The sequence below is a fragment of the Lynx canadensis genome, chromosome C2, assembly GCF_007474595.2.
Source record: "Lynx canadensis isolate LIC74 chromosome C2, mLynCan4.pri.v2, whole genome shotgun sequence".
NCBI classification, from domain to species: Eukaryota; Metazoa; Chordata; class Mammalia; order Carnivora; family Felidae; genus Lynx; species Lynx canadensis.
Window position 1 is genome coordinate 110988495 of NC_044311.2, and position 25443 is coordinate 111013937.

At 38.9% G+C, this 25443-nt stretch overlaps 1 protein-coding gene across 2 annotated transcripts in view; it reads right to left on the minus strand.

Annotated features, from left to right (window-relative positions):
• The window catches only part of TBC1D23 (TBC1 domain family member 23), a 59466-nt gene extending 47910 nt beyond the window's left edge, over positions 1 to 11556 (minus strand). Inside the window, exon 1 of one of the 2 annotated variants that reach the window (XM_030328407.2) lies at positions 11324 to 11556. In XM_030328407.2, coding sequence (XP_030184267.1) covers positions 11324 to 11376 — 53 coding nt within the window. In that variant the 5' untranslated portion in view covers positions 11377 to 11556. The remainder of the gene's footprint in view (positions 1 to 11323) is intronic. The other variant, XM_030328408.1, reaches the window with a different exon arrangement.
• Between the last annotated feature and the right edge of the window lie 13887 nt (positions 11557 to 25443).

A 25443-nucleotide genomic window follows, 5' to 3' on the forward strand; every position in this document is an offset into this window, starting at 1 on the left:
CAAGAGATAAAATGGACTCAGAACTTCTTGCATTCACAGATGTAAAGAACAATATAGCCTGTGATGATTATTCTCCTTTCCTCAAACATTTTCACCACATTTGTTTATTCAACAGGCCCTATACATGACCTACTCCCTTTCAAAAAGTCATCTCTCGGGGCACCTGGGTGGCTCAGTGGTTAAGCATCCGACTGTTGGTTTCAGCTCGTCATGATCTCATAGTTCATGGGTTCGAGCCCTGCATCAGGCTCCACACTGACAGAGAGGGGCCTGGTTGGGATTCTCTCTCTCTCTCCCTCTCTCTGCCCTTACCCTCCTTACACTCTCTCTCTCAAAATAAATAAACTTGAAAGCAAACAGTTAACTCTCTCCTTCCTTTTACAATTCAATTTCCTGAAAACAGTAGTCATCATTCATCTCTAACTTACTCTCTCCCCATTCACTTAAACCCTTTATCCCTCTACTGAAACTGCTCCAAAAAGTCATCAGTCATCTCAGTCCTTGTCCTCTTTACATATCTGCAAAGTTAGATTCTCTCCGTAAAACACTCTCCTTCAGTTCCCAGTAACTTTCCTACATCTCTCTCTAACCCTTGTTCTGAATTCTTTCCTTCCTTGCCAAAAGTACTCTTTTCTTCAAACTTTCAATAAATTATATTGAGCACCACTACCTACTGGCGACTGTGTGAGGCACTGGAGATCTAGCAGTGAACAAAAAGTCCTGCTCTCAGGGTGCTTGCGTGGCTCAGTTGGTTGAGCGTCTGACTTTGGCTCAGGTCATGATCTCACTACTCATGGGTTCGAGCCCCACATTGGGCTCTGTGCTGACAGCTCAAAGCTTGTAGCATGCTTCAGACTCTGTGCCTCCCTCTCTCCCTGTCCCTCCCTCGCTCATGTTCTGTTTCTCTCAAAAATAAACATGAAAACAAATTTTTTTTCTTTAAAAAGTCATGCTTCATGTAGCCTACATTCTAGCTGGCTACTCCAAGGTTTTATCACAAGTCCTATTATCTAAAACCCACTCATCAAAAGCAGCTCCTTCTGAAGTGTAGTCTGTTGGAATTTGTTTGGCACAAACCTCTGATCAGTTACTTAAAACTCAAAAATGACCACCAACAGACTGTGTAACAGTGTCAAGTTGCACATATTAAGTTGTGGTTTCATGACTTACTTTGTGTTATTTCTTAATGCCCAACTCGTGAGACATCAGCATCAAAAGCTTTGTCTGAACTTATTTTGCTATTGTTGGCACACTGGTTACAAATTACTACCATACCAATACTCCTTAATTAGTTCCTAAATATTTTGTGACATTTGTTAGAAATAGAAATAACACAACCTTGTTACACATTCACTTGTACAGTAGATATACAGATGAAGTTCAGTGACCATAAGGTATGCATAACTTATAACTGCATAACTTATTTTTATTTTTTTTCATTTTTTTAATGTATTTAAATCCAAGTTAGTTACATATAGTGTAATAATGATTTCAGGAGTAGAATTTAGTGATTCATCACTTACATAGAACACCCAGTGCTCATCCCAACAAGTGCCCTCCTTAATGCTCATCACCTGTTTAGCCCATCCCCCCCACCCAACACCCCTCCAGCAACCCTCAGTTTGTTCTCTGTATTTAAGAGTCTCATATGGTTTGCCTCCTTCTCTTTTTTTTATCTTATTTTTCCTTCCCTTCCTCTATGTTCATCTGTTTTGTTTCTTAAATTCAACATATGAGTGAAATCATGTGGTATTTATCTTTCTCTGACTTATTTTTTTTAAGTAAGCTCTATGCAGGGCTTGAATCATGACCCTGAGATCAAGAATCACATGCTCTACCAAATGAGCCAGCCCGGTGCTTCACATGTAACTTATTTCTAAATACCAATCTCGGGGCGCCTGGGTGGCTCAGTCGGTTAAGCATCCGAATTCGGCTCAGGTCATGATCTCATGGCTCATGAGTTTGAGCCCCACATCAGGCTCTGTGCTAACAGCTCAGAACCTGGAGCCTGTTTCAGATTCTGTCTCCCTCCCTCTCTGCTCCTCCCCTGCTCGTGCTCTCTCAAAAATAAATAAACATTAAAAAAATTTAAAAATAAATAAATGAATACCAATCTCAACCCATCAAAACTTTCTAACAACAAATAGTATGAGACACATTAAGAAATGACCACAACGCCTTACAATCTGAGAGCACAATCTAGTAACTGTGAAATCTTGAAGTTCTGGATTTTTGTCAGAATCAACATACTTTTTACAGCATTTTAACAAGTTGTATATTTGAATGCCAAGGGAAAAAACATCTCATTCACCAGCTTTAAAAAAATTAGTGAAACTTTGTATCAGGATCAGATCCACAAAAGCAGTTTTAGGAGATTCCCTTATCAAATAATGCAATCCTCTCCAGAATTTGTTAAAGCGGGATCTTGTGCCAAATAAAGTGTAAATTTAGTCCTCTATGCTTGATAAGCCAAACAAAAAATTGTATCTACAGTATTTTAGCACTGTGCAACAGGCAAAGGAGACAGATCACAGAACGCTGCTCTGTAAACTACTAAAATTAACTACAAATGGAACAGATGCTTTAAATCTTCAGACTTATTTTTGATCCATAATCCATGTAGATCAAATTGCACCAATGGTACCTATGGGGTGTGCCCCTTTTGCTAAGAAAAAACTCAGGAATTTTTGCCTCAGCCAAAAAAAAAAAAAAAGAAGAAGAAGAAGAAGAGGAAGAAGAAGAAGAGGAAGAGGAGGAGGGGGAGGAGGAGGAGGAGAAGGAGGAAGAAGCTGTTTGTCATAACTTTACTTTAGATGTGTAATGTTGCAATGCATTTGCTGTAAGACTTTGCTTACAAAATGGAAGAACATCTTCTCTACTAATGAGAAGCTGACTTTACAGAGTGCTCTAAACCCTTTCCTCTTTCATGCTTCCTCAAAATAAAAAGTTCCTAACATACTGTTCTTTTCTATACACATGAGGTGACTTTCCAGCACTTTCAATGCACAAAGAAAAGCACCAGATTATTTTCCCCCAATCGAAGCAGTGGTTTATTTGGAAAATAGAGTATGTCCTTTGCCCAAGAGAAAGAACGGGATGAAAGCAGCACAAGTCAACACAAAACAGCACATTACCTGTTCCTATCACAAATTTCCAATTTATCCAAAATGTAATGAGAGAAGAAACACTACCAATATTCCTTTCCCTGAAACCATCATTTTATTTATTTTAATATATTAAATATAACTTATTGTCAAATTGGTTTCCATACAACACCCAGTGCTCATTCCAACAGGAAACTATCATTTTAGAAAATAAAGGAACACTACTACAAGTGAGGTGACAACACTTTACATCATTTGGCAAGTCTTTCCAAGGGTGCCTTACCAATGAAGATTAATTTGGCAAGGAAATACATAACAGATTTTTTTAAAGCCTGGATTCCAACCATCAATGATAATTTATTTGACTAAAGAGAGTCTCATTTACTTTCATGTCAGTGGTTACATGTAAATAGAATCTACAATACAAAGCTCAAGAATTTCTGGTATTTAATTACACACCTATATGAAATAAATACATTCTTCTATGGGTCACTTTTATACTTCAAAACAAAGGCTAGAAATTCCCAAAAAGGGAAAGTAACCACAGAGAGTTATTTTAAAACTAGGTTTCTTATTTCTCCAATATCCCTGAATAAAAACAACAGAAAAATTACTGAGCTAATAAAGTTACTAAGCTGTATAATTACTTATGTTTTCTAATTAAATATCACTACTATAGTCTCACAAACTATGAATAATAATTCCATTTTATATATGATTTAGATATATGTAATATAATTATATTACTTATATAATAATATATATTTAACATATAATTTATTATACAAATACATTTAAATATACAACATATATTATACAAGTATATATTATCTAGGTGTACTATATAACCATAATATTTCAAGTTCAAAAAACTAATCTATTTTTGGCAAGGCTATGAGAACACATTATGAAAACGAAGGTGCAAAGCTATAGTATATAATGTTCTGTATCACTTCCCACCATATCAATCATGAATTGTCCCTTCTTGTGTATATAACACAGACAAGGTATGCATATCCTTACAGCTTTATAGGTGCCACAGGTAACAAATATATATGTTCAACAACGTACATCTTGGAATATTGTGGCTTTCAAATCACAAGACTGACTGAATATAGGAATACCATATTTTTAATTGGGCTCTTTCTAGGTGTCTGTTCAACTATATGTGAAATACATAACATATATGCATTCAACTTTAGAAAGAGCACAGGGCTTAAAGAGATATAAGTTCTACTAACTGGGTTTGTCACCTGACCACCCTAAGCCTGTCTTCTCATCTCTAACAAGAAAACTACAATAATCCATAACTTCCACTTCTCATAGAATTGTCATAAGAGCCAAATAAGACAGCATATATAAGCATTACATACAAGATAAAGCCCTACACAAACATATAATATTTTCTTATGTCTTCTTGCTAAAATTATTAAATATCACCATACCAATTAGTTATGTAACAACTGCTTTAAACCAAGAAAAACACAAACTACAGCATTCCCACCCAACTATGGAATGCCGTGTCAGCTTAGGAATAAGAAAAACTCCTTTAACCCTCAAGAAAAAGAAAGAAGACTTGAAACAAGTGATTTAATTACTGATCATTTTCTCAGCTCGGGTCAAAGGTTAGACAGACTCTTAAAAACAAATGTACATCAAATTTCAGGAAATAAGTTTCTTAACATTGACTCCTAACTTACTGCTCTTGCATTTCCACAAGAAACAATTTCTCTTGTAAGCCTAACATAAGGGACTGATTTATCTTCCACTTATAATTCTCAATATCTAAGTCACTTCAAGCACTGTCCCTTTTCAAGCTGTATAATCCTATTCTACTCTGCTAGAGTGTATAACTTCCCAAAACACCAATATTTAGGTATCTTTAGAAGATATCTTCACATATTATTTGAATACTATGGCTAAAAAGATGAAAACATTGAAGTGCCCAAGCAAGACAGAACACTGCAAACTCTGGTTTTAAATCTGTCTCAGTTTTTTCCTAAAACGCTACACAGTAGCTTGAATATAACCAGTATTTAGTTAATGTTTGCTGAATGCCTTATAACTGCTTTGCTAAACTCTATTTTGCTTTTTGATACATGAGGGAAGCCACTGTTTTTGGTTTATACCAAGTAGAATCCACAGTTTAGCATAAGCACCAGAAATGATTTGCCAAGCATATTTTATCAACTCTGTTCAGGAGACAGAAGTTGGCTGTGTGCATATTGCAGTACACTTAACTTGGTGTGCCAGAATTACCTAAGTTGCCTCCAAGATGGGGAAGGCACCTGTACTCTCTACAGTAAAACTAAATGATATTGGATCCATTTTTTGGCATCCAAAAACCAATTATTAACTCTTACCTGTGGATATTAAAACATCCACAGACGCAAAATCCTAGAAGTTAATTATTATTTAGGAATTACCTTTAAAAACAGTAAAATCTGAATTATAAGAAAAACATGAATGTAAATAGTATAAGCAAGTTAAGTCTTCTTAATTTCTAGTTGTTTCCTGCACTACACTTACAGCTTACCAAATCAAATAGTTGTTATTTAAAAACACCTAATTCAGGGCACCTGGGTGCCTCAGTCAGTGAAGCGTCCAACTTTGGCTCAGGTCATGATCTCACAGTTTGTGAGTTCGAGCCCCGCGTCAGGCTCTGTGCTGACCACTCAGAGCCTGGAGCCTGCTTTGGATTTTGTGTCTCCCTCTCTCTTTCTGCCCCTCCCCCGCTTGTGCGATTTCTCTCTCTCTCTCTAAAATAAACAAACATCAAAAAAAAAAAACAAAAAAACCAAACACCTAATTCAAGACGAGGTTTTTCTTCCTCTTCATTTTTTGTAAGATAGTATCTAGTCTGCCCAGAACCACAAGCTGTCAATATTCACCTTAAATGAGTTCCATTCTCTTTCATATTAAATGTATTTCTTTATTGATTATATCATTTTTGAAATTGCAATCACCTACTCTTTAAATCCTTCCTCATATTTCAATGCCTATGAAATGGGAAGCCCTGAAAGCACTATATACAAAGTGCACAAAACTTTGAAAAAGACCCTATTATTCTCAAAACAATTCTATTCACATTTCAAATTAAGAATAGAAGCTTCTTTATGAACTGATATTTTATAATTTTAAGAAGAGTTTAGCAATAAATTAAAATCACGACTTTAACGTGGATATTGTACAAAAATTTTAAACTAAACAAACTCAGAATACCAACAGTTGTTGTAAAATTAATATCTATACAAAAAATGTTTTACTTATTTTTGAGAGAGAGAGGGAGAGAGAGAATGTGTGTGTGCACACTCAAAGAGAGTCAGTGGAGGGGAGAGAGAGACAGAGAGACAGAGAGAGAGAGAGAGAGAGAGAGAGAGAGAATATCTTAAGAAGGCTCCACTCCCAGCACAGAGTCTGACACAGGGCTCAATCATACAACTGTGAGATCATGACCTGAACCAAATTCAAGAGTCAGACACTTAACTGACTGAGTCTCCCAGGCACCCCCAGAAAACATTTTTTAAATCATGACTAGATCTTTAAGCATTATGTCAGGAAAAAAGCCTCAGAAAATGAGAAACATGTTCAAATCCAAGGCCAACTTCTTCAATACCGAGAAGAGTAACTATCAATCTTTGAACTATAAAAATTTAACATGGTTAATTTTTACAAATCTGTAGCTTGTTTAAATTTAAATAATTTCAAACTCGTTGTAAATATTTTTAAAGGATTTCTCCATATGCTCCGAGCTAATGTGGCTGCAGTTTCAGAAAGTGAGCTGAGTATTTTTTGATATCCATGGTTTTCCATAAAAGTTGAACATTATACAAGCAGAGCATTACACAGTTCACAAAAACAATGAAGTTAGAAAATGTATATGAAATGACAGCTTGGTATGTTATTGCACATGATTTGACAAAAGTCATGCAGACAATAAACATTTACTGAGCCACCTGCTATCAGCCACTGCACTTTAGAAGTTCACTATGTAAATAGCAATGATAAAACATGTAATCAAATAAATTATAGCATAATGTGTTAGGCGACAAAATATAAGATTATATAACATATAGAGATACATTCCTCTGGCCAACTCATTTTGAGTTGCACATCATCCAGAACCTTACTGAAGAATGTGGTCCATGAACCAGCAAAATTGCCATAACCTAGAAGCTAGTCAGTCAGAAATACAGAATCTCTGGGGATGCAAGCTGGTGCAGCCATTCTGGAAAACAGTATGGAGGTTCCTCAAAAAACTAAAAATAGAACTACCTTACGACCTAGCAATTGCACTACCAGGTATTTATCCAAGGGATACAGGTATGCTGTTTTGAAGAGGCACATGCACCCCCATGTTTATAGCAGCACTACCAACAATAGCCAAAGTATGGAAAGAGCCCAAATGTCCATTGATGGATGAATGGATAAAGAAGATGTGGTATATATATACAATGGAGTATTAATCGGCAATCAAAAATAATGAAATCTTGCCATTTGCAACTATGTGGATGGAACTGGAGGGTATTATGCTAAGCAAAATTAGTCAGAGAAAGACAAATATCATATGACTTCACTCATATGAGGACTTTAAGAGACAAAACAGATGAACATAAGGGAAGGGAAACAAAAATAATATAAAAACAGGGAGGGGGACAAAACAGAAGAGACTCATAAATATGAACAACAAACAGAGGGTTACTGGAGGGGTTGTGGGAGGGGGGATGGGCTAAATGGGTAAGAGGTACTAAGGAATCTACTCTTGAAATCATTGTTGCACTATAGGCTAACTAATTTGGATGTAAATTAAAAAATAAATATAAAAATCATTAAAAAAAAAAAAAGAAATACAGAATTTCAGGTCCCAAGCAAATGTACTGAATCAGAATCTACATTTTAACAAGATCCTCAGGTAATTCCAGTGCACATTTAAATTTTGAGAAGCACTAACCTAGAACACAACTGAAGATCAGTAAATAAGTGTCATCTCATACTTTCAAGATCTTCAGTCCCCCACCCCGAGCCTTTTTGCAAATTGATACATAATTTTAATGTGGTCAGCTACCCAGTTTCACAGATTAAAAAAAAAAAAACAAAACAAAACACTGGGAAATACCACTAACAACAAAGAAAGAAAACAGGGAATAAAATAAAAAGCAATTTCAAGAAGAGAAGGCTTTTGGGTCCATTTAACATAGCAACAATCTACCCTATCTGCCTAGATAGTTCTCACTATACTACAGAAGTATAACAGTAACTGACATTCTTAAATGTGCCTCCTCTAACTAGACCACAAATTCCTTGAGGACAGGGACCTAGTTTTATTCTTATATACTTATATCTGTAAACTGAATGGCTCTAAGTCACTGAGATAAGTTCAGGTTAGGCAATCAGGTATATAACATATTTCAGAAACATTTTCAGCTGAAAAAGTTACAATAAAAATATGACTTTTTAATTAATTAATTAATTAATTTTTTAATGTTTTATTTATTTTTGAGACAGGGAGAGACAGAGCATGAACAGGGGAGGGTCAGAGAGAGGGAGACACAGAATCTGAAACAGGCTCCAGGCTCTGAGCTGTCAGCACAGAGCCTGACGCAGGGCTCGAACTCACGGACCGAGAGATCATGACCTGAGCCGAAGTCGGCCGCTCAACCGACTGAGCCACCCAGGCGCCCCATGACTTTTTTAAAACAGAGTAAATCCTTCCCATTCCATAACAACCCATTCACTAGTCTTAGAACAGAGGCTGTACCAAATCTATGGCTCCAAATCCAATGTCTTCTCTACATTCAAACTCACTCCTACAGGGCACCACTGAGTGCAGTGAGCATAGAAAATGGACAAAGATTACATGAGAACAGAAGGAGAGGAGAAATCATTGAACACCTCAGGGTTCCTCCATTCATGAAAATAAAAACAACAAAAATAGAAAGTCACACAAAAGACAGAGCAACCCTAGAAGAGAACAAATGCTACCCTTTAACAACCATTAATTCCATGTTCCTCGCCTCTGTGAACAGACTCCTGTTCACAATCCTAAGAACTCCTCAAAGATACCTTAACTCTAGAAACACTTCTCCTCATGACCTCCAATAAGCTGATCAGAGCCAGTTAGATACAATACACACTTTCAAGACAGCCACTTTCATGAAGTGCTAGTCATTACTCTTCAAACAATCATTTCATTTTCTTGCCCAAGTCATGGTCATGCTATTACTCCATTCAAAGGCCTTTCCCATCTGTTAATCTGAATGCACTATCCAACATGTTAGCCACTAGCCATGTGTGGCTATTTAACATTTGAAATGTGGCTAGATCCAAATGAGATGTAGAGTAAAGGTAAGGAACACGTGAAAGTTTGAAGTCTTCGTATAAAAAAAGATGTAAAACTATCTAACTGGCTTTTTTTGAACAATCCTATGTTAAAATAATGTTTCAGATATAAATCAAAGAATTTAAACTGTTTCTTTTTAGTTTTTAATGTGGCTACTAGAAAATTTTACACTTCAGGGGCACCTGGTTGGCTCAGTCAATGGAGCATGCAACTCTGGATCTGGGGAGTGTGAGTTCGAGCCCCATGTTGGGTGTAGAAATTACTTTAAAAATCCTAGGGAAGGGGCGCCTGGGTGGCTCAGTGGGTTAAGCGTCCGACTTCAGCTCAGGTCATGATCTCACAGTCCGTGAGTTTGAGCCCTGCGTTGGGCTCTGTGCTGACAGCTCAGAGCCTGGAGCCTGCTTGGGATTCTATGTCTCCCTCTCTCTCTGCCCCTCCCCTGCTCATGCTCTGTCTCTCTCTGTCTCAAAAATAATTTTTTTAAAAAATTACAAAAATAAATAAATAAAAATCTTAGGGGGAAAAAAGAGAAAATTTTAAATTACATACACGTTATATTTCTAGTGACAGCACTAGTCTAAAACCTATTGATTCTTCAAGGCCTAATTCAAACACCTTTGCTTCCATGAAGCCTTCTCTAATGACTGCAAGTGGAAGTGGTTTCTGTCCCCTGAAATCCCATAACTCCTTCACATTCCCAAAGAACTGGATCAATTTTACCTTGTTACTGAGTTTACCTGTCACAGCTCCAACATAAGCAAATTGAGAAAAGAAACTCCATCTAGGTCACCAGTGAGTTTTCCTACTACACCTTGGAGAGTACATGCATGAACTTAGGTGATGCCAGACGTCTGCTGAGAGCTGATTTTCTCAACTATTATATTATCTATCCCTTTCAATGATTTTCATTTCTTTCTCAAGTATTAAGGTCCATGTGTAAAATGTCCTGTATTATTTTTAGGCAAACAACTTATTACATGAGCTACATACATGTCAGATGATGAAAGAGCAAATCTAAAACTAATGCATGTGGTCGATATACTTAGGTTAAATATACAAACTCAACAAGCTTCTAAAGGTTCCATATATTTTTGTCTTAAAAATGTATTGTAAAGATTAACTATTTCAAAAGTAGGAGCCTTTCCCAAAGATTAACGACACTAAATGACTAAAGTCTACCAAAAAAATTATTGGAGGTCCCCGCCCCCTCCACAGCTCCGAGTGTAAGTCAGGTAAGCATGCAAAGGCTTGGGAGCAGCAAGAGCAATATTCACAAAACGTCCAAAAGCTGTGTAGATTGAGCGGTAGAAAGAAAGAGACAGGAAAAAAAAAAGTCGACTTGTGTGAGACGAATGGTAGAAACGGTTGAAACGCAAAATGAGAAATAAAAACTAGAATATAAAAAATATCTCAACTCTGTGGGAGGGATCCTCCCTGGGTGTATCTCTCAACCTCTCCGGCAAACGTTGCGGTGGTAATTTCAAGTGTCTTCTTCAAATGGTATTCTAGTGCCTCAGCTCTAACTTCGTTCCCTACCAACCTACTCTAACACCCCGGGCCAGGGACTCCTGCCAAACCCAGCCCTAAAGCCACCCTCTCCAGCACGTTTTAGAAACCGGTGAACGAAACAGGAGGACCTCACTGAGGCCCAATACCTGGACGACACTCCTATCATTTGGAGTCCGGCCTTAGACCCTTCGATTTGATGGAGCCGGCTGAGAGGAGCTGGCCAGCAGAGGGGGCGGGGCAGGGCGCTGGACTTTGCCCAGGACGGGTCTTCCCGTTCCAGGTCGGAACCTGCTGGTGCCTCGGGGACAGGCAGGATGGTGAGAAGAAAGAATAGAGAAGCAGAAAGAATCAGCCCTAGGCTTTCACTCACCAGCCGTCACCGCTCGACGTTGGCTGTGGCAGGACCTCTTCTCCTTCCGCCATTGCTGTTGACGTCCACGTCACTGTGCCGAAAAGTGGACCTGGCGCCCGGACCGACTCTGAGACCCAATGTCGTAAAAGGTTCTCGGAAGTCTGGGAGTGAGCTTCTGGAGAGGAAAAGAAAGAGGGAGGAGGCAAGAGACGGGAGCAACGCGACGTCCCGACGTCCTGACGGCGAAAGGCAGCTTGGGGGAGGAGACTCGGCCAAAGCAGCTGCCCCTTCAAAGACTACATGTCCCAGCATGCCGCGGGGACTGGGCGGATGGAGTGGGCGGAGCTTGATGAGGGAGCGTGACCTGGTAAAAGGTCCTTGTGAGCGTCGTTTCTTAGCGTCCGTTTGGCTTCTTCATTGCATCTTGGCGTCGTACTTAAAATCAGAATTGGGAGTCCTAACTAATGGAGAGAGTAGGAGAGGGGGGAATTCCATAGGGAAGGTGGGAGTAGGAGGATAGCCACATTTCAGTCATTTCCCACTAACAACTGGATTTGAGGAAACAGTTGGATGTAAGGAAAGGTCACCGCCCACCCCTATTTGTGGGGCGCGGTCAGAAGCACAAATGGAAGTCCCCTACTTTTTCTGAACGCTTGAAAGTTGTTTGGGGGGGAAAAAGGCGCTAAAAAGTAAAGGAAATATGCTCCAACCTCCCGCCTTTATATATATATATGCGTGTGTGTATCGTGTGTGTGTATACACACACACACACACACACACACACACACACACACTTCCTAATAACCTGGAAGGTCAAATCCAAGTTTAGATTTCTAGAAATCTTGGAGTTCCAAACCGAGCTGCCACGTTTCTTCTCTTCCCACCCTACTTCTTGTTTGCTCCACATCTACAGGCACTTTGGCCTCCACATCCAAGCTCGGTCCACATCACTACCACCACCACACACACCATCAAAGCACTAGCCTCTTGTCTCCCCTTGACCATTCCTGGTGTGCACAGGCTCGGGAGGATGGACGTAGGGAAATGCTTTTGCAAGCCGTAGAACCAACACTGATGAAGCAGAGAAGCAGGTAACAGTATGAATAAATCTGAAAAATATGTTAAATGAACGAGAGATTGCAGAAGGATAGGTATAGTATGGTTTCATTTATATTTGGTGGTAAAAATAGGCAAGACAATATATTTGTGAATAGGTGCATAAGTGCTTTAAAAAAATAAAGGGAAATGATTTAAAAAACGGAATGGCAGTTCTTACACAGCCAGACATTAGTTAAAGCAGGGAAAACAGGTTTTATCCAGAAACTACTGACAATAGGGGAAAGAGTAGAGCTCCATTCCAATTGGTGCAGAGGTGATTAGAGGTTTTAAAGGGAGAATAAGGGAGTGGAGAGAATGGGGGCTCATTAGAGTCAGAGAAGTGAAAAATTACAAAGAGTTAGCCAGTGTGATTGTGATTGAGCCAGCTGTGTCTGCTAGCTGGCAATTTTTGTAGTTAGGATTCTATCCTCCCACAGACGCTGAGAGACAGTGGCCCTATCCTTCCTGATGATTACATTTCAAAGTAATGACTCTCAGGTCCTTGAGAAGGACACTTCTAAGTCATAAGAGAAAATTCTAAGCTCTTTCTAATAAATGCTCTAAGAAAGAGAGGTCAGGAATCCATCATCAGGGTTGGCTAGAACAGAGTAAATTCTCTTGGCAGTTGAACTTTCTAAATCGGGCATTTTAATGAGGAGCTGGTTTTCCATGGGGGGCTAGAGTCCTCCTAGGGGCATGGCATTAAGTTGCTAGAAACCATGTTCGACTTTGGTCAAGTCTCAAGGTTTGGACAGAATTGTTACCCGTGGAAAGCTCTGCAGGTCTCAAAATTACATTGGGAGGAAGAGGAAGAAATGGCTTCAATTATATTTTTAATATTTTGTTTCTTAAGAGCTGAGAAGTTGTAGTCGAGTAGGTGTTCAATATTCCTTATAGAGTCTATACTTTGGTATACAGAATTTTTCATACTTCGAAACTATTTGATTAAAGAAGCACAAAACATAGTCCAATCATTTCATTAACAACCAAAAACATGTTCACTCTCTTTCCAAAAGGGGAATAATCCAGAGCCACACATTATTGCACCACTTCCAAGCCCAGAATCTTTTCGTGCTGCTCAATCTTTCTGGGGGAAAATTTCTTTTAATGTGGAATGAGTGTTTTGATGGCAACCATTAAAAGAAAATAAAAGGCATGGATCTAGGTCAATTTACCATCCTAACTTCCAAGACCTCCCCTGTGGCCCGTCAATTGTCAGTGGGTTTTCAGAAGCTTTTCTAAAATAGTTTTAAAAACTATTAAGTCTGTGACTTGACAAGCAGCTGTTCATTGCTTAAGGTGTTTCTAATCCTCAACAGTAATTCATGTTTAGTACAATTTTTTTTTATTTTTTTTAACGTTTATTTATTTTTGAGACAGAGAGAGACAGAGCATGAATGGGGGGAGGGTCAGAGAGAGAGGGAGACACAGAATCAGAACCAGGCTCCAGGTTCTGAGCTGTCAGCACAGAGCCTGACATGGGGCTCAAACTCATGGACTGCAAGATCACGACCTGGGCCGAAGTCGGACACTTAACCGACTGAGCCACCCAGGTGCCCCAGTACAATTTTTTTAAAACTTATTTTTTGAGAGAGCGAGTACAAGCAGGGGAGAGCAGATAGAGAGGGAGGGAGAGAATCCCAAGCAGGCTCCATTCTGTCAGCACAGAGCCCAACGTGAGGCTCAAACTCCCAAACCGTGAGTTCCTGACCTGAGCCGAAATCAAGGTCAGATGCTTAACTGACTGAGCCACCAGGTGCCTCCATGTTTAGTATAATTAAATCAATAATTGCTTTATACTCTATGTGGTAAAAATATTATTCCATTAAAAATATATCTCTTGACTTTCAAGCAGTTCTTCACTTCATAGAAGACAAAACTGTCTTCCACTCTTTTTAATAGGGCCAGAGTCAGCTTCATGGGCATGCAACTTGTGCCACCACACAAGACCCCATGCTTAGAAGGGCCCTACACTTGGTTTAGTGCTCTGCTATTACATCTTGAAATTCTTAATGATTTTAGAATAGGAGGTCTCTTGTTTTAATTTTGTGCTGGGCCCCCCACAAATTATGTAGCCAGTCCCAGATAGGGTCACTATGATATTAATGTATAACCCAACTGGGGACAGGATTTCACTTGAAATTATTTAATAATATTTTCTGGAATATCTATATCATTTGTCCTTTACTCATCAACCTGTTCTGTGTTCTGCTGAGTTCTCTCTCAGTTCGTGGTATTCACCAAGACGACATCCTCTTCCGCTGGTGGTAATTCTAGGAATCTGGTTATTAGGTGAAGTCCTTGAAATTTGGTATGTCTTTCGTTCCTCTGAATAGGTTCTACTGGTTTACTCTCCATGGTATTTTGTGTTTGCTCCTGTTTGGCTTGTTAACATCCAAGCTGCAGTTACTGCAGATCTCAGTGGTAGGTGAGTCCTCTGCCCATAAGCCCTGGGCTTCTCTTTCTCTTTCTCTGGACCAGGATCATTCACACTTTCCCCTCACTTTGCCTGGTCTTCTGGAAGGACAAACACCACACTCAGTTGTTAATCTCCAAGCTGCTGAGTTAGTACTGACCTTCTGGTTGATGGGTTGTTTTTTGTTTATCTTTTATCATAAGCTCTTCTTGCTTTGAATCTGGTTTGTCCACATTTTCCCCAAAACACCTCACTTCCTGAGATGACAAGGACCATGCTGTGGCTACAGAACATTTTCTAGCTGGCTGCAAAATTTTTTGGGTGTAACTTCTGAGTATTTTGTGCTTTAAAACAAATCTCATGGTCCTGCCATTTGCCTCCATTGTTATGTGCTTTAAGAAAATAGTATGGGGGTAGCCTGGGTGGCTCAGTTGGTTAAGAATCTGATTCTGGATGTTTGGCTCGGGTCATGATCTCACAGTTCATAGGATTAAGCCCCATGTTGGGCTCTGCACTGACAGTACAGAGCCTGCTTAGGACTCTCTCCCTCTCTCTCTCTCTCTCTCTCTCTCTCCCCTTCCCCTGTTCATCCCCCCAACCTCAGGATTACAAGTAGAATTTGTTAAATTCTAGTAGTGGATCTCTGCCGAAAGCAAGCAAGCCAGCCAGGCAGCCAGCCATCCCTGGGGCACCTGAGTGGCTCAGTCAGTTGAGCATCCAAGTTTGACTTAAGTCGTGATCTCACAGTTCACGAGCCCCATGTCAGACTTGCTGCTGTCAGCGCAGAGCCCACTTCAGATCCTCTGTCCCCTTCTCTCTCTGCCCTCTGGCCCTCCCCTATTCATGCTCTCTCTCTCTCTCTCTCTCTCTCTCAAAAATAAATTTTTTTAAAGCCCTTTTCAAGAGCTAGAGAAGACTTTATTATGAAATCATCAGTCTGTATTTTCTTACATTTCTCTTTTCTCCTAATTTTAAGATTTCATCAGTGATACTAGGAACTCTTTCTATTCTTGTACTTCTTTATCTCTCTCTGGAGCAGACAGACTTGGAATCTCTTTTTTTAGAGACCTGATGCTGGGCTAAGGTGATGCTAATAGTGGTGACCATCTGGATCTGTGTACAGTAGTATAGCTATTCCAAGATGTGTTTCCAAAAAAGGCACACCCAGTCATCCACATAGGGTGTGTTACCTGCCTGCATTTCTGCAGCTAATGGTATCCCCACACCCAAATAGGAAGGTGTAGAATTATGCCATATTATCCTTGGACAAAATCAAGTTGCAATTTTTACAAAAAGGAAACTTTAATTCTCTTGGTTTTAAATGAAACTATAAAAAAACAAAAATATTTTTCATCTATTATGTGCTGTTCTATGCCATATAATTATGTAATTTATATTTTATTATGTGTACTTAATTCATATTTTTACACATAGTTTATCCTCAATAAATATTTCTTAAGTGAACTCAGGGTTTTGTGGGGCTTTTTTGAAGTGTTTTTGAATGGATGAAGTCATTCACCTATACAGCTGGTTGGGATCAGGGCAGGTAGGGATTGTGAACTGATCTGTGTGGTCAATTATTATATTAGTGTAGAACAGTTTATTTCACTTTTTTGTTATAATATTATAGCATTTTTTAAAGAGAGAAATGATTATAGCTCATCCTTTTATTCATATTCGAGCAATTTCTTGTTTTTTTTTTTTTTTGCATTTTTAGGTGAGACCAAATAAATTGTATTAATAATCTACTGCTACTTTAAAAATTACCCCAAAATTCAGTGTCCCAAAACATTCATTATCTCACAATTCCAATGGGTCAGGAATTTAGAAACAGGTAAGTGGATGTTATGAGTCAGGGTGTCTTGAGGTTATTTGAAGGCTTCTGAAGTCATCTGAAGGCTTCACTGGGGCTAGAGGATCCACTTCCATGTTGGCTCACTCACATGCCCAACAAGTTGGTGTTGGCTATTGGCAGGAGGCCCACAGTCCTCTCCAAATAAGTCTTTCCATGGGTTGCTTGAATGTCCTCTTAACATGGAGTCTGGCTTCCCCTAGAGTGAGAATTTAAGAGAGACAAAGATTGAAGCCACAATATTTTCTATGACCTAACCTCAAAAGTCACATACCCATCATTTCTGCAATATCCTATCAGTTACACAGGTCAGGTCTGTTCAACATGGAAGCGAACTACAAAAAGGCTTGAATAACCAAAGGCAAGAATCACTGAGAGCCTTCTTAGAACCTCATTGCTACTTGAAGTAATATTAAATCCTGTACATTCACCATTGTCCAACCAACTTGTTCCTCAGGTCCCTGTCCAGATCATTTCAGCTCTCTTCCAGCTAGTTTTCCTCTGAACTTGTGAAGGCCCCCTCATGTGGGTACTGAGTCACACAGCATCTTGCATTCTGTCACTCTGAGAATGACAACAATTTTTAAGTTCTTTTGTAGCCTCTGTTACACCAAATAAAGGACTGAAAGTATAGATGGTGTCCAGAAGTTCTTGTTGAATATCAAAATATTGATTTCTGTTTCAAAATAATGACTTTTGAGTTTCAGAATTCTAAACTTTCTCAGGAATTTTTCTTTTTATCTTACAAGGACAGATGTCTTCACAATTATCAGAATTACTTCAGTTATTTGTAACTTTAAAATCCCATTAGGACCTGCATTCCAAGATTCTTTAAACTACTGAAGCCTAACACGTAATTTAATGATGAACAAAACCAAGTTAATTCCCATTCACAGATGACAAGTCAACAGTTGGCAATGATTTCAACATCTGCTATTAATTCACTTAAAAGTGTTAAGCAAACAGTGCTTAAAAAAAAAAAAAAGATCTGGAAACTATACTATTTCTCCATTATCCTTCTAGTTGTTGTCTTTGCTGATCGAAGTTGACTCTTAATAGGTTATGTAGATGGACCCAAAGTAAACATTTTGATGGGGATTGGCCTATTCCTGAGTCTGGGATGGTTATGCTTTAATGTGGGAGCCTGTTTCACCCCTTCCTCATTCCAAATTTGTTTTCAAATATTCCAGACAAAAGGCTCTTATTAGGGTTGAGTCAGTGCTGATTGGAAATAGGGATAGTAAACAATATGTTAGCTGGTATTAGCCTAAATTTTAAAAACTTACTGCTTTCTATGAGCTCACACACACAATCTGTAAACAGTATCCTTAGACAATGGTTGTGCTATTCATTATGTATGATCTGTCTCCATTCATCTCATACTCTTGGACTCACCCTTCCTTTTAGGTATCTGTCTTGCCAAATAAAATAGTAAGGAACCATCTAAGGTCATTGAATTTAATTACATGATATATGCTTTTAACAATATGTGTAAAAAATGTAGGTATGTTACAATTTCTATCAGTATGTTATTTCCAGGCTGGTTTGCCGAGTACACATGCTAAATTGTACATTTTATCATTGTCATTTCTACATGCCAAACTCACTTAAGAAGAATACAGAGTAGAAGAAGAAGAATTCTTAGGATATAATGAATGTGAAAATTGCCACAGATACAAAAGCATTTTTTTAATTTAGATTACAAAATTTTTTCTCTATAATTTTCCCATACCTTCATTCTGTACAATATCAGCTACATCTCTGTTGTTAATTCCAACCTATAACCTGATAACTCCTATATCTGTATTTTTGTATTTTCTTTTGTACTTTCCATCTATAAATCTAGCCATGTACTGGGAGCTTACACTTGGATGACCCACAAACACTCCAAAGTCAGCATTTCTAAAACTGACTCATCATGTCTGCCTGGCTCCCCAGTCCCTACCATTTCTGTAGAGGTGATGGGTTTTATCATTATTTACAGTCATCTAAGCCAGAAATTTGGGAATTATTCTAGCCTCTTTCCTTCTTCCTTTCCATAGGTCGGCAGGGTCTATGGATTTTTTTCCTCCCTAAATATAGGTCAGGTCGGGTCCTTCACCACTGCAGCTCTTCTCTTGTTTTTATTCCTTGTTATGTTTTACATGAAGGGATTCCTTAATTAGTCCCTACCTTCTTCCACTCTCCCCTAAGCAGTCAATAGCCTCTACACCAGGAGTTCAAACTGGCAGCGCTCAGACTGGATTTACTTAGCAGCTTTTATTTTGTTGTTTTTATTTTTTTTTAAAGATTTTAGTTTTAAGTAACCTCCACACCCCATGTGGGGCTCGAATTCACAACTCTTGAGATCAAGAGTCACATGCTGTACTGACTGAGCCAGCCAAGTTATTTTTAAATCACTTTTATGTCTTTACACACTTTTCAGTTTGTCTCCCCCACCATTTCCCATCACTAAACCATACCGCAGTTTACACATTTGTTAACTGCATGGTCCTCAGAGGTATTTGAATTTGTGCCTCTTGCTGCATATTTTATAAAATGGAAATCTACCTCAAATCCTTCAGTTGCTCACCATCCTCTATAAAGAATGTTCAAATTCTTTATCAATGATACAAGACTCTCACAAACACAAGTACTCTCCCTTCTTCCTTTATAACATATACATCAGTCACTCTACAAGGCCTCAGATATACCCTGCTGCTCCATGAGTTTATGCCTTTGTGAAAGCTTATTCCCTCTACTTTGTTACATTCTACTAACCTCTCTCAACTGGTTATGCCTAGCCATAAGACTTGAGCATCATTTTCTCTGTAACCCTTTCTCTCAAGCATAATTATTCATTTCTGCCTTTTGTTACCACTTCCCCTTAAATACACCTCAATCATCACATTTATCACATTTTAATCACGTTTTTATAAATTTGTTTTCTCACTAGGGATGAGACATTTGGAAACAGTTTAATATGTTTACATTTCCAGTGCCTGACATAGTACTGGATACATAACTGTAATTTGCTGTATGAATAAATGAATGAATGAATGGAGAGTCTATATACACATAAAATTATTACAGCAAACTTATAGAGCATTTACTGTGTGTCAGGTAGTGTTCTAAGCACTTCTATTAGTTCATTTAGTCTTCCCAACAACCCTATGAATTAGCAATGAATGAATATGAACTCTGAATTCAAGTTAAATAGGCAAGTGGTTTTCTGTCTTCATGATTTAAGAAGCACTTTAGAAGTAGAAATGATTGTCCCGTTTGTATTAAATGAGAAAATCATATGAATAAGAAGGACAACAGTACTTCATGGTCCTTATTTATCACAGGTAGGTGTGATTGCTCAGCTGGATGTTTCTGCTTCAGCTTAATGAAATCCTTCCAAAGTGAGGCAAAAGCTTGTACCATCATTTTAGCCTAAAGCAAAGAATTTCTTCCTGCCATAAAAATATTATTTTAAAAATTATTGACTTTACAAAAAGCATTTGATGATAATTTGTCATTAGAGACAAAGCCTATACTCCTACATAATGGTAATGCTCAAATTTTGCCTAGTCATAGTCTTTACAGTGTCTGATGAGGCTCTACATAATCTGAAACTCCAACATTCCCTTTATCTGGAAAACTCTCTCCCCAGGTATCTTTATGGTTCATCTGGATAGATAGGGTTCAGGTAGGCCAAGATATGGGAAACACCTTCAGGGAGGGAATGACCTGATCAAATGCAGGAAAGCAACAGGCATGTTGGTGGTTGGAACAGCAAACCAGTGACGGGACAGACTGGATTCTGGACTCAGCCAGGATTTGGCAGGGAATAGAGACACTGAAGGGCCTCAAATAGGAGAGAACCTTGGAGAGGACTCTGAGGAAAGAGTTTCACAAAGATGAATGTAGACATGAGTTCATTGAAGGTGGAAGAAATTGGAGCTAGGCAGGAAGTAGTAAGACCCTAAGCGGGGATATTAGCCACAGAGCTGGAAGAAAAGTAATGCAAGTGGAAAGATTGTGGGAAGAGAAAGATTATGAGAGACAATGTGGGGAGGGGGGAGGGTGGTCCAGATGATAGATGATGGTCACAGCAGGACCAGAGCTCTTAGGAGGAGGCTGTGTTGGTGATAGAGGTTTGATTGAAATGGGGTATATTAGGCAGTTGTAAACAAAGCCATGGCCAGAAAATTGGATTGAATTTGGTAAAATTCTGATTCTTGTTCTTTTTGTAAGATGAGAGGCAGCAATCAGGAGACAGAGAATGGCAATGGGCACTCTCTTATGCCACTATCAGAGGTGAATTGGTGCAACGTTTTTGGATAGGAATTCGGAAATATTCATTATCTAAAATATGCATACTCATTGAAACATTCCCTTTGGAATTTATCTTAATGAGATACTTGCACAATTGAGCAAGAGTATATACAAGGATGCTGACTGATGTATTGTTTTGTTTGTAATGGCAAAAAAAAAAAAAAACAAAAACAATGGAGTCAACCTAACTGTCCATCATTGAATGGCACATCTATATGATGAAATAACATGCCACTGGAATCCTTTTAAATGTATATACATATACCAAATTATCACCAGGTATACTTTAAATATCTTCCAAATTTATTTGTGAATTATACCTAAATAAAGGTGAAAAAAATAATAAAAAATAAAGCTCTTAAATATTTCCTCCCAACCACTAACGATAGTCCATTGATGTATGTTCTGGTTCTACATAGCCTTAAAAAGCTGGGTCAAACAGCAAGTCACTTCTCCTTGGGAATTGTGTTAAATATTTCATTATTTGGGTTTTTTAATTTTTTAATGTTTATTTATTTTTGAGAGACAGAGAGAGACAAAGCACGAGTGGGGGAGGAGCAGATAGAGAGAGAGGGAGACACAGAATCCGAAGCAGGCTCCAGGTTCTGAGCTGTCAGCACAGAGCCTGATGAGGGGCTTGAAATCACTGACTGTGAGATCACGACCTGAGCTGAAGTTGGAGGCCCAACTGACTGAGCCACGCAGGCACCCCCTCATGATTTGTTTTTAAATAAAACAAGAGTTGGGGAAAAAGCAAGTTGCAGAATGGTGTGTCTGGTATTTTGCTTTTTCCAAAAAATGGAGATATCATTTGGATGTGCACGTGGAAAAGTCTAAACGAATATGTAAAATTGTTAACCATGATAGTTTTTGGTGGATAGGACTTGAGGGAACTTTCACTTTATACATCTATAAATTGTGAGAATTTTTTCCACGGAGTATGTACTGTGTTTAATAAGAATAAAAGTCTGGAATTTTACAAAAACAGATTTTCTTGAGGAGATCAGCAGTTCTTAAGGAGTATCAGTCACTGATACTAAAGGTGACATCATAAAAGTAGATCAAAGCAAGGAGAACATATGATGGACTTAATGCGTGAGAGAAAAGTGGTACGTGGCTTACAGGTATATGAAAACAAATGGACAAGGTCCTGCCTGGTTTGGCACCTCCTGAACATTCTAGTCCCTTCTCACACCACATTCTCCTCCCCCTCGCACTGTCTTCCTCTGTGTTCCTTGAATAAGAGTTCAACATATGGACTTTGCTCATGCTACATTTGCCTTGAAAAATCCCCTCACACCCGCAAACGCACAGACCCCAACATATGTACAACCTAGTCTTCACATCTCACCTCAATTGTCATTGCTCAGAGAAGCAAATGGGCAGCCTTTTGGAACATGGCCAGCCCCTTTAATTATATGTGTCTTTAGATACACTATAGGTGACTTGAAAAGAAATGAAAAATAGGACAGGGGAAACAAAGCAGAGGGTGATGTATGTGTTAATAACATTTATGTTTGAAGCATTTCCTTCTGCTCTATATTGTCTTGTCTACCTGCTTCTCCTACTTTTAGGTTTACCTGTGGTTCTTCACAGATGTTTCCTATGCAGGGTGCTAAGAGAATCCTGAAATTAGTAGACTGTGAACTCCATCAATATGATTATACCATTTCCTTTGAACAAGTTCCTTTCTGCAGCCATCTATTGAGACTTTCATATATACCCAGTTCTGTTCGAGACCCAGCGTGGAAGGAAGAGCTTATCTAGTTCCCACCTGTCCTACTTTTAGTTCTTCTATTCTCTTATTCAGTGCAAGCTTGGCCCATTACTGTGATTTTCAATCTTCTGAACATTGGAATAACCCAGGGCTAGCTTAACAAAAACCACACACAACAATGTGAGAACTTCGCCCCAGGGATTCTGACTGTGCTGGTCTAGGGTCATACCCAAGCATAGAGGTGTCCTAAAAGTTCCTTTGGGTGATGCTAATGTGTATGCATCATTAAGAACCACTGGCCTAGATTAATCTTGAAACTGCTCTACTTGGAGAACTGGAAAACACCTGACTTCTGGAAATCAAAGCCTGAATGGTTCTAATGGCACTGGTCTCTCAGATGGTGTCAGACCTGCTTCATTTGAAAAGCTAGAAGCTGAAGGCAGAAAGCCTGAAAGACGATGGTGGAGGCATCATCCCTGAATTAAGGCTGATGACTTCAGAGCACTTGCTTGCAGGAAATAATTTGATTACTTGTACAGCTGGATTATGGTCAGTCGGTCATGGAGGAGAGGAGCTAACTAAATGCCTATGGAGGCCCATACTAACTTTCAGATTCTGCTCTCTGTCACTCATTCGTCTCAAGACTTTAAGAACAAGGAAATTTTAATTTAGGAGTTTAATGCATGGGGCACCTGGGGCCATGTGGAAGGTTGTGCTTTATTCTTTGGCACAGTCCAATTACCAGGACTCCTGACTCCCAAACTCCAAAGGTTACCACCAGTTGAAATTGTAAAGCAGGGTAACCAATTGCTAGGCCTGGCTCAGACACTAATCGAATAGATATAGCCTGCTTCAATCACCTCTGTGCTCAGGGCTTTGGTTTCCTCGGATCAGGGAAATTGAAGGTCTATCTAAGAGGTCTATCTAAGCCCCTTTCAGCTTTAACAAGTGACACTAGGTGGCACTCATGTAACTCCAATGGGAAGCAGCTGGTGCAAGTTGGCTGCTGGGCTCCTGTCCCTTAAAAGACCCAGGCGCTGTTTCAGATTCTGTGTCTCCCTCTCTCTGGCCCTCCCCCCATTCATGCTCTGTCTCTCTCTGTCTCAAAAATAAATAAATGTTAAAAAAAAAATTAAAAAAAAAAAAAAGACCCAGGCGCATGCCAGGTGCAACTTGGGAAATCATGCCATTTTAGGAAGATTGCTTGGGACTCCTTTTATTAAGAAGAGCTTTTGGTTCTGTGGGTGCCTGTTATATTTTACCAACTGCTTACACTAATTATGTACTTCTTATTTCATATTCCTTTTTTATCATCTCAAGTTTAGAGATATTGTATAGAAAACTATTTCTGTGGTTTAGTTACATTTGTAACATTGTCCAGACACACATGCTGTGTGACATAAAAGCAAGTGTTATTATCTAAGCAAATACTTAGTTCTCTCAGTCAAATGCCTCTGCACAAGTGAACTTCAAGCAGATGGGATTCTTACCTGTGATGAGTCACCACTGGACAGAGTCACCTAGACATGGTTCTTGTTCAAAACCTTGCTCCCCCCCTCCCCCCGCCCCCAGCTCATTTGTCTTAGTGTTTCCAGGAGGTTCATTCTGTCCAGGTCATTTCAAGAATCCAGTCTGTTTCAACCTGGCTTCAGAACTGGACCTCGGAGGTGGGGGAGTTGGGGCCTTCATGATCAGATTATCGAAAGGTGATACTTTCTTCATTGGCAAAGGACATCCAAGTCATCTTTCAGATGCTTCCCTTCGATCAAGGACCACAGTGGTAGTATCTAAGGATTTAGCAAAAAAGTAAACATAAAGGAACTGAGTTTGAGGTCTAACTCTGTCAGATATAAAATGTAAGAAGTTACATATTTTTAATTCATTTTGGGAATAAGAGGTAGATGTCAGTGACTTCATTACCTGCCAGTACAAGGGACCTTGGAATTGGATGAACTTCCTGGGTTAAAGCTATTTATAGTCACAACTTCTAGGATGTGGTGTAGTATTAAGTTTATAGTAAGGGAATGAATGTACATATGTGTGCACACTGGTAGAAGACTAAAAGGTCTAAAGCCAAAATGCACCAGTGGCATTATGGATGACCTTTATTGTCCTCTGTATACTTTTTTATATTTCTCAAATTGTATTTAATGCTCATGAATTTGTTTTATGTTTTGTCATTTCAAAATTCAAAAGAAAGAAGGAAAGAAAAATAAATGATCAGATTTCAGCAAAGGAAGTTATTTGTAAATTATGGCAACAATTTTATGCTTTATGGTAAAATAGCTAGTGTGATTTCAAAAGGGCATTGGACTACCTTCCTTAGAGATGGAATTACTGGACTGGTCCAATCCACTGATGGCAAAGGAACACCTGAAAGACTCTTAATAATACTGTCATAATACACACAAAAGGAACCCTTAAAATGAGACTGGGATAGAAAATAAAATATTTTTATAATTTGCAATTCCCCTTTTTTTCTTTTTTCCTTTTCCCTTTTCTTTCCTTTTTCTTTTCCTTTATTTCTTTCTTTGAGAGAGAGAGAGAGAGAGAGAGAACATGTGTGAAGAGGGGAGGGGCAGAAGGAGAGGGAGAGAGAGAATCTTGAGCAGGCTCCATGCCCAACGCTGGGCCCAACTTAGGGCTTGATCTTACAACCCTGGGATCATAACCTGAGCTAAAATCAAGAGTTGGATACTTAACCAACTGAGCCATCCAGGTCCCCCAATTCTCCTCCTCTTTAGTCAAAATGT